Source organism: Malania oleifera, chromosome 1 (assembly GCF_029873635.1).
Source record: "Malania oleifera isolate guangnan ecotype guangnan chromosome 1, ASM2987363v1, whole genome shotgun sequence".
Lineage (NCBI taxonomy): Eukaryota > Viridiplantae > Streptophyta > Magnoliopsida > Santalales > Ximeniaceae > Malania > Malania oleifera.
The window spans coordinates 150,024,479-150,038,621 of NC_080417.1; the positions used below are offsets into that span (position 1 = coordinate 150,024,479).

Consider the following 14,143-nt stretch of genomic DNA (forward strand, 5'->3'; position numbering starts at 1 on the left):
CATTCGAGTTGTTTCATCTAAGTTGTTATAGCCATCTTAGAGGCATGTGACATTGATAGTTTCCAAATCTGAGTGATCACCTTCTAAGTATTTTGGCTACCTTGGAGGCATGTGACATTGATAGTTCCAAATCTGAGTAGTCACCTTCCAAGTATTTTGGCCATCTCAGAGGCATGTGACATTGATAGCTCCCAAATCTGAGTGGTCACCTTCCAAAGTATTTTAGCTACCTCAGAGGCATGTGGCATTGATAGTTCCAAAATCTGAGTAGTCACCTTCCAAGTATTTTGGTCATCTTAGAGGCATGTGGCATTGATAGTTCCCAAATTTGAGTAGTCTCATCCAAGTTATCTTGGTTATCTCGAAGGCATATGGAATTGATAGTTCCCAAATCCAAGTAGTCACATTCAAAATTGCACTAACCACTAACACTCCAAGATTGTACTAACAACTAACACTCCAATATTGTACTAACAACTAACATTCCAAAGTTGCATTGACTATTTCTCTAAATAGTCACATCCAAGTTGAACTGACCACTAACACTCCAAAATTGCATTAACCACTAACACTCCAACATTGTATTGACCGCTAACACTCCAAGATTTCACTAACCTCTAATACTCCAATATTGTACTGACCACTAACACTCCAAGTTGACTTGGCTATTTCTCCATATAGTCACATTCTAGTTGTACTAACCACTGACACCTCAAGTTGGCGTGACTATCGTGTTAATTTGAGTGGTTGCATTCAAAATGTTCTGATTAGGTGAGTAGTTTTTGTTCGCAGGCTTGAACACTCGTTGCTTTCACTATACTCAGCAGGTTCATCAAGTTGACCTGAAATTCCATGCATTTTTGTAAGTTCACGCATTAATTTCTCTTGTTATATTTGGCGCAGTCCAAAATTTACGTCTTTTATCTTTATAGATTTGTTACTATAAGATAACAAAAAAATCATTCTTCTTGTCATCTTAAGCAACGCACCTATAAAAATAAGTAACTGTAGACACCCTATTTTGTCTAAGGGCCAAATATAACAAGAAAAGATATTTTTTTATTTTTATACATTTACAACAATAGAAAAATACAAAAAGAAAAAAGAAAATAGAGCAGAAAAATACAAAAAAAAAATAAAAAATGATGTACAATACACTATAAATAAATACAAAAGGTGGTTGCCTGTTAGAATTAAATGGGATGTTAGGAGATTAGTAATAAAAATGTGGTTGGATGTTAGGAGATTGAAAATAAATAGGTGGTTAAATGGTTGAATTTAAATGTAATGATGAATGCATCAAAATTTTTAAATAAAAAATTTCTAAAAGACAAAGTGAGGTGAAAAAAAAATTCATACAGAAGAAGTGGAGTAAATCAGTGCTGCAGAGGGCAATTGTTTCGTGACCTCACATCGCCCGTGAGTAACGTGCCTTTTAGTTTTATCTCGCCGATTAGCCTGAATTTATTTTATAAAAAAAAAAGAAGAGAAGATCAGAACGAGAGATCTGCTAGACCAGAAGACGCGGCTCCATCACGGCCATTGCTCCACTGCCGCAGCTCCCCAACCCTAATTTTTTATTAATTATTTTAATATTATACTGTACCTCACCTTTTTTTTCATTATTATACTTCCATCACTCAGCACCAGTCATTTATTAATCCATCACCATATCAACAACCTCTAATTTTTTATTAATCCGGGCATTTATTAACCCATCACCATAACATATATATATATATATATATATATTTACTAAGTAGGTAATTTCAAATCAAATTAAGTTTTATCAAAACTAATGTAATTATTATTTTTTCACAACAATAAAAATTAACTGTAATTTAGAGATTCTTTTAATTTCACAAAAAAAAAATCTTTTTTAACAATATCTTTTGTACCAATAATTTCAACTAAAATATATTTCAATAACATATGAATTTTGAAATCAAATGACGCTATTCAAAAAATTAGCCACGAATATTGTTTTTTCACAAATGAATAAAATCTTCAAACAATTAGCCTTAGCAATTACTATAAAGTTATTAAATATTTTAACTCAAATAATATAATTATTTATTTTTTAGCAAAACAAAAATAATATATTATGAAAGTTAAAATAAATAATTTTACACTCATCATTGTCTCAGTTTTCTTGTTCGTTCAGCTCACCCATCCTCCTCATCTGGCAAGCTAATCCTATATTTGGTACGTCAATAATGCTCATATGCTCGGAATCTGGATATCATCGCGACCCCTTTTGGGTCATCCCTGTTTCAAGTTTCAACTTTACAAATAGAAATAGCTCATCCATTTCATGGCGAAGTCGAAGCTTCAGGCGCTCTGGAACCACCCAGTTGGCCCCAAAACCAGTTCGTTCCCTCTTTTTTCCTTCTAAATTTTCATTGTCTTCTTGTTATGATTTTGTTTCAGTTTTTGGTTGATAGTGTGTGGAAATTTGAGACCTGAATCGGGGGATATTCGTGTGTTGCTCTAGTCAGGACCCAGATTTTTTGATTGAGAAGTGGGTGTTCTTGATAAAAACTGTATACTCCATGTACCATGTTTGATAAAAAGCTTAGCAGGGGCTTTGAGGTACCAGAATCTAGCAATCTTCTTTTTGAAATTGCTACACCTCAATTGTTGCTATTCAATCCTTATCTCCACTCTTCTGGGTTGGCCATGGATTAAGTTGGGTCGGTGAATCTGTGCGATTGCCACTTTCCAATCTCAAGCTTGGATGAAGGAGGATTGTGTTGAGTTAGCTCTTAACAGGCTTATTCTTTCGAATTTGTTATTCGTTAAAATTATTGTTTGTTGTATGAATTCTATGCTTAAAGCTCTATGGATTGAGCCACTGACAGGAACACTCGCGTGCATCACGCCTTTGATCCTCTACTTGATTCTTGAATCTTGACATATCAATGTTTGTATTAATTTCAGTAAGCACTTTGCACACATACTGTTTTGTGCATCACCTAATTAATTACTGCAGTTCACTTCTGGGCTCCCACATTTAAGTGGGGTATCATCATAGCAAATGCTGCCGACTTCTCAAAGCCACCCGAAAAGCTCTCCTATCCTCAGCAAATGGGTATGTTAATTCCCAAAACTTATGCTGGGATGGTGGGATCTTTACATGCACTCTATTTGTTTCAAAAATTCATGACTTGTTGGTATAAATTGTTTTCTCCCAACTTTTGTTCCATATGGTTGAACTAGGCTGATTACCACCTCTCTGTGTTATGCTTTGCAGCTGTTGCATGCTCTGGAGTTATTTGGTCACGCTACAGCACAATAATTACCCCGGTAATGTTGATGTCGAGTTTTTGAGAAATATTAGGTTTGTCAATGTGTAATTGATGCACTGATGAGTTGTCTTTATTTTTACCATTCATTCAAGTTGGGTGTTGGGAGCTTGGGATTTAAAGCAGCTAGTCTTTTTTCAATTATTAGGAGTTGACTTACCTTGCGCTTGGGGAGGCCTTGGGTTTGGATATGTGTGGATTTGAACCAAGTGTAATGCAAAATTGTATTGAATTTTTCTAAATTTACACAAATTCAAATCTAAGGCTCGAAAACCATGCTCCCAAACGCAGCTTTAGGATTTTATAGCCATTGAATTCTCTTTTAGGAGTTTAGCCGGTGGCCACATGAGTTACTCCGTAACTCGTTAATTATTCCCTTAGCAAGTACTCTAGTGGCACTTATCAGCAAGGCCTTTTTTTCAAGCTATTCTAAAGCTTATCCTTTTTTCTACATGATTTCACTGATACAGTATCTTCTCTGCTTATTTATCTGTTTATCTGATAATTTTGCACATTCATTTGTTAATATCAACACTCCTATTGGAGTTTCCCTGGCTACTAGATTGTACACTCTGCTTTGCTGAAAATTGGGCGGAGGTAAAATGACCATCATTCAGATGACCTGGTCTGCTTCTAACTTGCTTGGAATCTCAGAATTTACTTCCCTAGACACCTAAATGATCAATTTCTGATATGTTATTAACCACTTTATGAGGTCCTTAGCTATAGGGTCCTTGAATAGTGATGTATTCAAAGAAAAGAATGAGGTACACTTTTTGGGAGTTTGACATAGAAATTTGTGTATACAGGGCCTTTAAGCCTTCAAAATTTAATTTTAAGAAACAAACTTCGTTACTAGGAGGATTGTGTTAATTTTGGTCTAAGTGCCCTTTCCATCAAATTTGTTTTCATTATATAAAAGAGATTTACATAGATGTTGCCTGATTTTCAGCACTTAAATGCTGTCAGATTTTCAGCATTATTTATAGCCTAATCAGCATTATTTATAGCCCATTATTTACAACCTAATTGCCTGAATTATCTCCGTAAACATCCCACCTCAAATTGATGCTGGTAAATCAAGAAGCATCAATTTGTCAACCAAGAACTGATGTCGGTGCCGAGAAAGAGCTTTAGTGAATATGTCTGTAGTTTGACGTTCGGTGGAAATGTGAGGAAGAGTAATCACTCGTTCATCAAAGGATTCACGTATGGAATGGCAATCGACTTCAATATATTTCATATGCTCATGGAAGATGGGATTAGCAGCAATCTGAATAGCACTAGTATTATCAGCATGAAGAGGAGTGGAATGAAGCTGAGAAAAACCAAGTTCACCTAATAACCCATGAAGCCATGTGATCTCAGAGCATGTGGAAGACATAGCACGATACTTAGACTTAGTGGCGGACTTGGAAACTCTGTCTTGCTTCTTACTCTTCCAAGAAATGAGTGCATTGCCTAAGAACATGCACCAGCCAATAACAGAGCAACGAGTATCCGCACATCCAGCCCAATCAACATCATTATACCCCACCAATTGTAAGAGGGAGATTCCTTAGGAAAGAACAACCTACGTGTAGAGGTGCCCTTTAGATATCGGATAATGTGGTAGACAACGGCTAAATGAAGATGTCGGGGAGCCTGCATAAATTGACTAACTTGTTGCACAGCAAAAGAAATATCAGGACGAGTAATCGTTAAGTAGTTCAAACTCTCAACAAGTTGCCAATACAAAGATGGATCTGATAGAAACTTGCCTTCCTCTTGACAAAGCTTAAGATTTACCTCCCAGGGAGTAAGAACAGAATTACCCAATTGGAGACCAGCCAATGAAATCACTTCTTGTGTGTATTTGTGTTGGTGTAACAACATACCAGTCGAAGTAAGCTACACCTGAAGGCCAAGAAAGTACTGTAGGAGACCAAAATCTTTTATGTGAAAAAAGGCCTTGAGATGCTGTTGTAATTGCTTAATTAACTTATTATCAAAGCCAATAATTACAATGTCATCAACATATACCAGAAGCAATACAATTCCCCCAGAAGTCTTGCAAAGAAAAAGAGAGGAATAAACTAACTCTGAGTAAAATGAAAAGCAAGCGGGGTAGAGCGAAATTTATCAAACCATGCACACGGAGCCTGTTTCAATTCATACATAGATCGGCGTAGCTGACAAACCTTTGAGGAAGGTGTGGCAAACATGTCGGGAGGTGGAGACATATAGATTTCTTCCTTCAAATCCCCATGTAGAAAAACATTCTTCACATCCATTTGTCAAAGAGACCACCCCTGCGATAGTGCCAAGATAATCCGCACAGTAGTCATTTTAGCAATAGGTGCAAAGGTCTTTTCATAATCAATACCATACTCCCGCCAGTTCCCAAGAGCCATGAGACGGACCTTATATTTTTTTAGTGACCCATTAGACCAAAGCTTGACTGAGTACACCCATTTACAATCAATAGGTTTGACACTAGAGGGACAAGTCACAAGATCCCGAGTGTGATTATCTTGAAGAGCTTGGATTTCTTCTTGCATGTTGCCAACATGCTTGGGAGGTTGCCTGGGTATATGAGTGAGGAACAGAAACAATGTGGAGAGTGGTAGTAAGCAAGGTATGAGGAAAACCATACCTATTCGGTAGATATGTAACCCGGGTGGAGCGCCAAGGAATTGTAGAATCAGATGATGGATTAGTTTCTAGAAAAGGGCATTGAAGAAGGAGGAGGACGTCGATGATACACCACACCTAGTTTAAATCGCTCAATAGAAGAAGACACATTATCAAAAGAGGGAAGAAGAGTTATAGGAGTATCATAAATAACCTGAGGCTGAAAGAAATATTGATTTTTGAAGAAAATCACATTCTGGGAGATCCGAAATTTGTTTGCATGAGCATCATAACAAACAAATCCTTTATGAGTATTGCTATATCCCATAAAGGCACACGTGACAAACTGGGCAGCAAGCTTGTGACATAGAACAGGTGGTAGATGAACAAAACAAACACACCCAAAAGTATGAAAGGATTGATACTCAAGAGATATGTCAAATAATCAAAAATAGGGAGAATCATAATTTAGAGTGGCACTAGGCAAACAATTGATCAAATAGACAGCAATAGATAAAGCTTCTACCCATAACTTAGAAGGTACAGAATAATCAATCAAAAAAGTACGAACAACATCTAAGAGATGACAATTCTTATGCTTAGCAACTCCATTTTGTTGAGGGGTATAAGGACAAGAACCTTGGGAAATGATCCCCTTTTGCTAAAGAAAAGTTTGAAAAGAATGAGACATGTACTCCCCTTCTGAGTCGAAGTATAAAGTTTTGATACAAATACTGAATTGTGTCTCAACAAACGCAATAGATTTTTGAAAGACAGAAAACATGCCAGCTTTAGAGCATATCCAAGTGAATCAACTATAATCATCATGTACTCCCCCCTTGAGTCAGAGCGTAAAGTTTTGATACAAGTACTGAACTGTGTCCCGACAAACACAACAAATTTTTGAAAGACAGAAAACATGTCAGCTTTAGAATGGAGAAAATATATCCAAGAGAATCGACTATAACCATCATGTACTCCCCCCTTGAGTCGGAGCGTAAAGTTTTGATACAAGTACTAAATTGTGTCCCGACAAAAGCAACAAATTTTTGAAAGGCAGAAAACACGTCATCTTTAGAGCGGAGAAAATATATCCAAGTGAATCAACTATAATCATCAATAAACATCACAAAATAATTATATTGACCATGAGAAATAACAGGACTCACACCCAAACATCAGTATGCATAATCTCAAAGCAATTAGAAGCACGACTACCATGAGCAGGAAAAGGTAAAGTTTTACTTTTACCAAGATGACAAGTAGCACAATCAAAAGATACAGGAGAAGAAGAAAAGGAATCTTTATTGCCCAAAAAACCATGTTTCATAAGATGAGCCAAGACAACAAAATTAGGATGACCCAATTTCTTATTCCAAACTTCATTATTTTTGGCAGTAGCCGTACAACCCACAGAAACAAAATTAGGAATAGAAAATTGTAAAGGGAATAAATGCCCCACTTTAGGCCCCATCGCAATCACCGTCCTGAAACCTGATCCTACACAAGGCAACCACCATGAGAAAAATGAACATCCCAGTTATTATCTACCAATTGTCCAACAAAAATCAAATTGATAGACAATCCAAGAGAGACAAAAACATCGCAAAATAAAGAGCCTAAATTACCAACAACAATGATTGGGAGAGTACTACCATCAGCAATCTGAATATTTTGTGTGCCTCTATACTTACGAACACCATGGAGACCCATCATATTACCAGTCATATGATTAGAAACGCCCGAATCAACAATCCAAGAAGTTAAGTTAGTAGTCCCACCTTGTAGGCCTAAGGCCGTAAAAGCAGACACAATCATCTATTGGACCATTGTTGGTATGAGAACAAACGATTCAGAGCTTACAATGGGTGGCATAGAAGAAGAAGAAGAGGACTGAACAACAGCCTGAAAAGCTTGGGATTGGCGATTTTGAGGCTGCATTTGACAGTCTTTGATGATATGGCCTTCTTTCTTGCAAATAGTTACAAACTTTCTTAGGACAGTCACGAGCAATATGACCAAACTCCATGCAACTGAAACACTGCAGCTTGTTTTTCCCTCTCCCTTGTGCTGCATATGCTACATTCACAGCCTCAGAAAATACCTTCTCAAAAGTCATACCCATTTGAGTGGATAACCATTGTTCTTCACGCAATAAATCTCCCAAACAAATATCCAAAGAAGGAACTGGATTACAGCTCAATAAATTGGCTCGAATAGGCTCAAATTCAGGTCGAAATTTCATCAAAAACTAATCGTGTTGACTCTAAGCATGAACTGCTTGAAGAGTCGCGAGTGTCGTAAGGAGAACCTTAGCATGACCAATAGCAAAATACTCGCTCCAAAGATTAATAAAATCAAAATAAAATTGTTCAATAGGTAAATTACCTTGATTGTAATTACTAATTTCCAACTCCAATTGGAACTTTTGAGCACTATGATCTTGGTGGTAAATACGGTGGAGATAATCCCATATAGCCTGAGTGGTAGTAAAACAGCGAAGATTGGTCACAAGGTGAGACTCAATCGCCCCCAACAGCCAAGAGATCACCTTTGCATCCTTGACCTCCCATTGTGCAAGTTCCTTTTCATTAGTGGGAACTTGAGCAAAACTATCAATATGATTTGATAATTCATTCCCTTTCAAGAGCATTTTAAATTTGAATTCCCACGTAGAGAAATTCTTTCCAATAAAGCTAATAATAGTCTTTTAAATAGACATGATTGAAGGCACTAAAAAAGAAAAAAAGAAAAAAGAAAAAAGAAAAAATCCCAAACAATCAACCAAATAAGCGGCAAGCCTAACTCAAATCAGGTCCAAATCCAAACACAACCAGATTACAAAAGGCTAGAAGAAATAAAAAACTTGGATCAAACACGGAAGGCCCAGATCAAACACGGAAGTCTAACTCGAAATACCTGCCCTGTGTGAAAAACGACACAGCAGAGGAAGAAACACAGCACCTTCGTCGATCACACTAGGTGTAACGCCCCAACCTAAGTTTGCCAGGGAGCACTGTGTCTCTCCTCCTCCACCTGGACCAAACAACAGGAGGCGGGCCTTATCGGACTAATGACTAGCCCCACAAACTAACACGTGTCCTTTTCAGTGTGTTTTGTCCTCAGTCACACACTTTCTGAGAAAACTTCCCAAGTGGTCACCCATCCCAAGATTGCTCTAAGCCAAGCACGCTTAACTATGGAGTTCTTGTGGGAAAACTCCCGAAAAGAAAGGTGCACCTTGTTGATATGAGTAGTAACATCTAATCTTTTAAGTCTTTCATCCATGGGGTATTACACCAAGAGGAGTCAAAGTTGCTAACCACACAAAATTGTCGACAGCCACAAAGATGCGTAGCCACCATGATAAAAACACCGAGATGAGTAGCCCGCAATGAAGGACAGCGTGCGCAACTAAAAAAAAATTCTAATAGCCCCAAACAAAACTCAGAACGACCAAAGTGGACACCAAAGAGAAGGCTGATGCCCACAAAAAGCAAGAAAGAACTTGCTGAAACTAAGAAAAAAAAAATAGCGATGAGAATCGCACCTAGTGATTAAGGCCAAAACGAGGAATCAGAAGAGGGGCTCTGATATCATGTTAATTTTGGTCTGAATGCCCTTTCCATCAAGTTTGCTTTCATTATTTAGAAGTGATTTACACATTTGTTGCCTGATTTTTAGCATTTAAATGTTGCCAGATTTTTAGCATTATTTACAGCCTAATCTGCATTATTTACAGCCCATTATTTACAGCCTAATTGCCTGAATTATCTTTGTTAACAGATTGCGAAGACACAATATATGTCACTTGTTCCCCCCTAATCATCCAAATTATGTGTCTTTGCCATGAAATGCACCATTTAAACCTGACTAATGGTTTTAAGTCTTTTATCATCTTGATGAACTTGAAGCTCCATTAGCCCCTAGGGACTCAGGTTTACTGGAGGAAAATAGACTGATAGACTATAAACTTTTGAAAGGTACACATTATGAGGCATATATTATTGACATAAACAGTTGCATTTCATTTGGTCATTCACTCATTATCAATTACTATACTTGGTTTCTCTAACTTGCAAATCAATCAATCCACCAATCATTTAGTCATGTAAACTTGACACCTCTAATGCTTTAAGGAAGTTTCTATTGCAGTATTGCTACATTTCTTTCATATCAAATCTCTTAGAGATTTTAAACTCTTACCAATTTATACATGGTAGATAAGCTTGTTGAGGTGTACAACCTCATTTAGTGAGTGGTTTAGAAGAAACCCTATTCCAATTAACAGAGCTGCTTGTTGTTGATTCTAAATTCTCTGCAAATCATGATTTTTTGATTTCAGAGAAACTTGAACCTTTTAAGTGTCAATGTTGCAATGGCTGGGACAGGCTTGTACCAAGTAGCTCGCAAACTTTGGTGAGTCTAGACTTCATATCTGATAATTTTGCTTCTATATCATAATATCACAACACTAGTGTAATTTTTCAAGCAAGTCACTGCATTATGGGTTGATGTGGTGTTCCCTGATTAGTCTTGACACCCAATATAAAGGGCTCTACAACCAATCAGGATTCATTCCACATGATGGCACCCCTGGCCCTCAACTGTATCCTTTTTTTTTTTGACAATGCATGTAGACTTCGAATCACTTATCTATTCATTGCAGGCATGACTACTCTAGTGCTGAAGGAGCTGTGGCGAAAGAACAATGACAGAAATTTTTAGATGAATTAACTTGTGTGGCCTTATGTTGCCTTGTTATTTGGTACCAAAAAATATTATTGAAATAACATATGTATAAAAGACTTGAGCACGCGCAAACAAACAAACAAACAAATGAAATAGCTTTGAATGTGAATAATTCATTTGTGTCCATGCTTGTTAATTTAACTACAAATTTTATAAATGGAATGGCACACAGTTACCGATGTAGATCGATTGGACTGCTTTGCGTCATTAGTTTTGTTTTGCGAATATCTTTTTTTTTTTATATTTTGTTGCTCCACTGGTTTGCTGGTAATCTATTCTCTTAAACTTCATTTATCAATTTGTGGGATGCAAGTTGGTTTTGTGTTAAAATTATGAATTGTTGGGTCCGATGGGTTTGCCAGACGTAGCCCGTACACCAGGGGCATCCACACTTCTTAAAACCACATCGATTATTCGTCCTCACGCTACTTCGTACAGCAGCGTTAACACAATATCATGATGATCATGAACACATAGCAGCGGTACCGTGCAAGTGCTAGCCTAGACCAAACCAAACAGGTTCTGATAACATATAACATATAATCAAACTGTGATATATGAATATTTCATATTAATAATTGTCAAGTTAATACCATCACATCATTTTGCATATATATATATATATATATATATATATATATATATATATATATATATATATATATATACATCATGAAAAATCATCGGCCCGTACGCCGGCATTTCATATTTTACCATAGCTCAATCCGTACGCTGGCAAAACATATTAATAGCTCGGCCAGTATGCCGGCAAAACATATCCATAGCTCGACCCATACGCCGATAAATCATATCCATAGTTTGACCCGCACATCGGCAAATCATATAAAATTCTTGGTCCGCACGCCGATTTTTCATTATAAAATTCATAATATTATCATGTTCCCAGAAAACAGTAATTCATCATAAAATCTACTCATGCCACATAACATGGGTATTATATATATCTAGAACATATCATTATTTTTAGCAGTATTTCCAACATAATACTCATATGTATATATATATATATACATATATTTTCATGAAATCAAATGCTATACAATTTTACTCATAATTTTCATAAAACAACTAGTTTAGTTTATCCCCTTACCTAATTCCTAAGAAGCTCCTAAAATAATAGTCACGCACCCACAGAGTTCCCCGTTCAACACCCTGAAAATGATATTTCTCATAACTAAATTTCAGTATTTCTACGCGTACTACGCTTTCTACAACTGTTGTAAAGTCAAAAACTGAGTAGAAAGTCTTACCCTGGGTTTGGGATGAATTTCAAATTCGTCCCACCGACAATCCACTCCAGTAGATTTGTAGAGAACTTTCCCAAGAGTGTCGTAATAGCCTCCAATTGTCGAACCGGCAAAAGATCGGCCCGAAATCCTAGAGAGAGGAGGGAAAATCGAAAGGTGAGAGAGAGAGAGAGAGAGAGAGAGAGAGAGAGAGAGAAAATTCATGCGGCCAAAAATGGCTGAAAAGTCGCGTTTAGGGCTACTTATACTATGACCTTCATCGATGAGCCACATCACCTCGTCGACGAGGTCTAGAAGGCAACTCGTCGACGAACTCTCCCCCTTATCGACGAAATTCAGAGTCGCCCAAAACATCCTCTCGGTACTTTCTTGTTGACGAAATGCTCTCTCGTCGACGAGCCCCCTGAATTCGTCAACGAGACCCTGTTTTCCTTTTCCCTTTTTCCCCCTTCTTTTATTATTTAAATATTAGAATTTTTCTGGGTCACTACAAGTAAACACCTAGGTAAGTCTGCTTTAAATTTGTTGGTTAGTTCCTGGAAAGTGCAGGTAGAAGCTATCCAACATAAGTAGGGGTGGATTATCTTTAAGTTTCAAAATGAAGTGGACCTTTGTAATGTGCTGGAAAATGGTCCATACATGATTTATGGAAGGTCATTGCTCTTGAAGAAGATGCCCAAGTATTTTCAATATGATTCCGAACAGAGGACTACATTACCTGTGTGGGTTCAATTGAAGAGTTTTCCATCAGAGTTGTGGACTCCAATGGCCTTAGGGAGAATCTATTCAAAGATTGAAAAACCACTATTTGCAGACAAACTAACAACAAATAAGGATAGGCTTTCATATGCTCAAATTCTTGTTGAAGTTGACATTGCTAAGGAAGTTAAACACAATATCAAGGTGTGGCTCCCTGATGATATGTCAATAACTCAGGAGGTGGTGTAAGAGAGTCTGCCTAGATACTGCAAAAGTTACAAAGCTATCGGCCACTCAGAGGGTTTCTTCAAACCCAGGAAAGAAAATGAGGGAACTTTGAGAGCTAAAAACAATGGAAAAGGTTTTGTTCCTAAGGTTAATTCAAGGAAAGTTAATACTAAAGTTGATGATGCTGCATGTAATCAGTAGGAGGGTCTCCCTTAGAATGCTGGTGTTTAGACTGAAGAAGTGGCAAAAGTTGATGTTGCTAAAAGAAACATGAATATCTCTGATGCTCCTCCCCTTGTGGTTCTGACTAAAATAGATGAGGGACTAGGTGGTGTTCTGAATCAAGGAATAAAGGCTTCTACAACAGATAAAAGTAAGGAGGTTTCTGTTGTAGCTAGGATGTCATTCAAGGAGGACAACTTGGTGGAGGTTTCTATTGTAGTTGTCCCACTAGGGTCATCCAGAAATGGAATTGCAAAGAGTCCCATAATAGACAAGGGTAATATCACGACTAAAGACTCAAAGGCTCTAAAAGAGAAGGGAAGGGCCATGGAAAAGGGATTTGTGCAAGTGAAGAGCAAAAATAAAACAAAGATGGGTATGGTTTCTAAGCAAGTAGTCAGGAAGGGAGGCTCATGCCTCCAACTTACCCCATGAAGATCTCTACATAGAACATAAAGGGCTTTAATAGATATGCTTTGTTTGCTAGAAACAAAACTTTCAACAAACAGTTTGGAGGGTTTGCTGAATAAAAAATTTAGAATGTGGGAACAAGTGATCAACTTTAACCATCACAGGGCTGGAGGGATTCTGGTGCTCTAGAATTCCCAGAAAGTCTAGCTGCAGGTTATTGATATGAATGCTCAAGTAATTCATTCTCCTATTAAATGTTCAGTTTCTGCAAAAAGTTTTACTGTGAGCTTTGTTTATGGTTTTAACTCCATTGTGGCTAGGAGATCACTACGGTAGGATCTAGTTTAGACTAGTAATCGAAATGTAGGGTCATGGCTGCTCTTGGGGGATTTAATTGTGTTTTGTCTGCTGATGAGAAGAGGAATGGGCAACCTATTTTTGCTTATGAAATGAAGGACAACAAGGAATGTTTTTTTGATCCAGGGCTCTCAGATTTGAGGTCTACTGGTTGTCACCTTACGTGGTCTAATGGTAAGGTTTGGTGCAAGCTAGGTAGGGCTTTGGTGAACTCTAACTGGTTGTTGGTTGGCTACAATGCTCATGCAGTCTTCCAGTTACTAGGGCACTCCTCTGATCACTTAGCTT

At 37.4% G+C, this 14,143-nt stretch overlaps 1 protein-coding gene across 2 annotated transcripts; it reads left to right on the forward strand.

Annotated features, from left to right (window-relative positions):
* Positions 1-1,951: 1,951 nt before the first annotated feature.
* On the forward strand, positions 1,952-10,853 carry LOC131164576 (mitochondrial pyruvate carrier 4-like). Of its 2 annotated transcripts, none has more exons than XM_058121880.1 (5): positions 1,952-2,369; positions 2,993-3,091; positions 3,254-3,306; positions 10,264-10,337; positions 10,588-10,853. In XM_058121880.1, exons 1-5 carry the CDS (start codon positions 2,315-2,317, stop codon positions 10,631-10,633), a joined length of 327 nt encoding a protein of 108 aa, XP_057977863.1. In that variant the 5' UTR covers positions 1,952-2,314; the 3' UTR covers positions 10,634-10,853. The 2 variants fall into 2 exon arrangements, with proteins under 2 accessions (XP_057977863.1, XP_057977856.1); XM_058121873.1 differs by having other exon boundaries at positions 2,135-2,369; positions 3,019-3,091.
* The last annotated feature ends 3,290 nt before the right edge of the window (positions 10,854-14,143 follow it).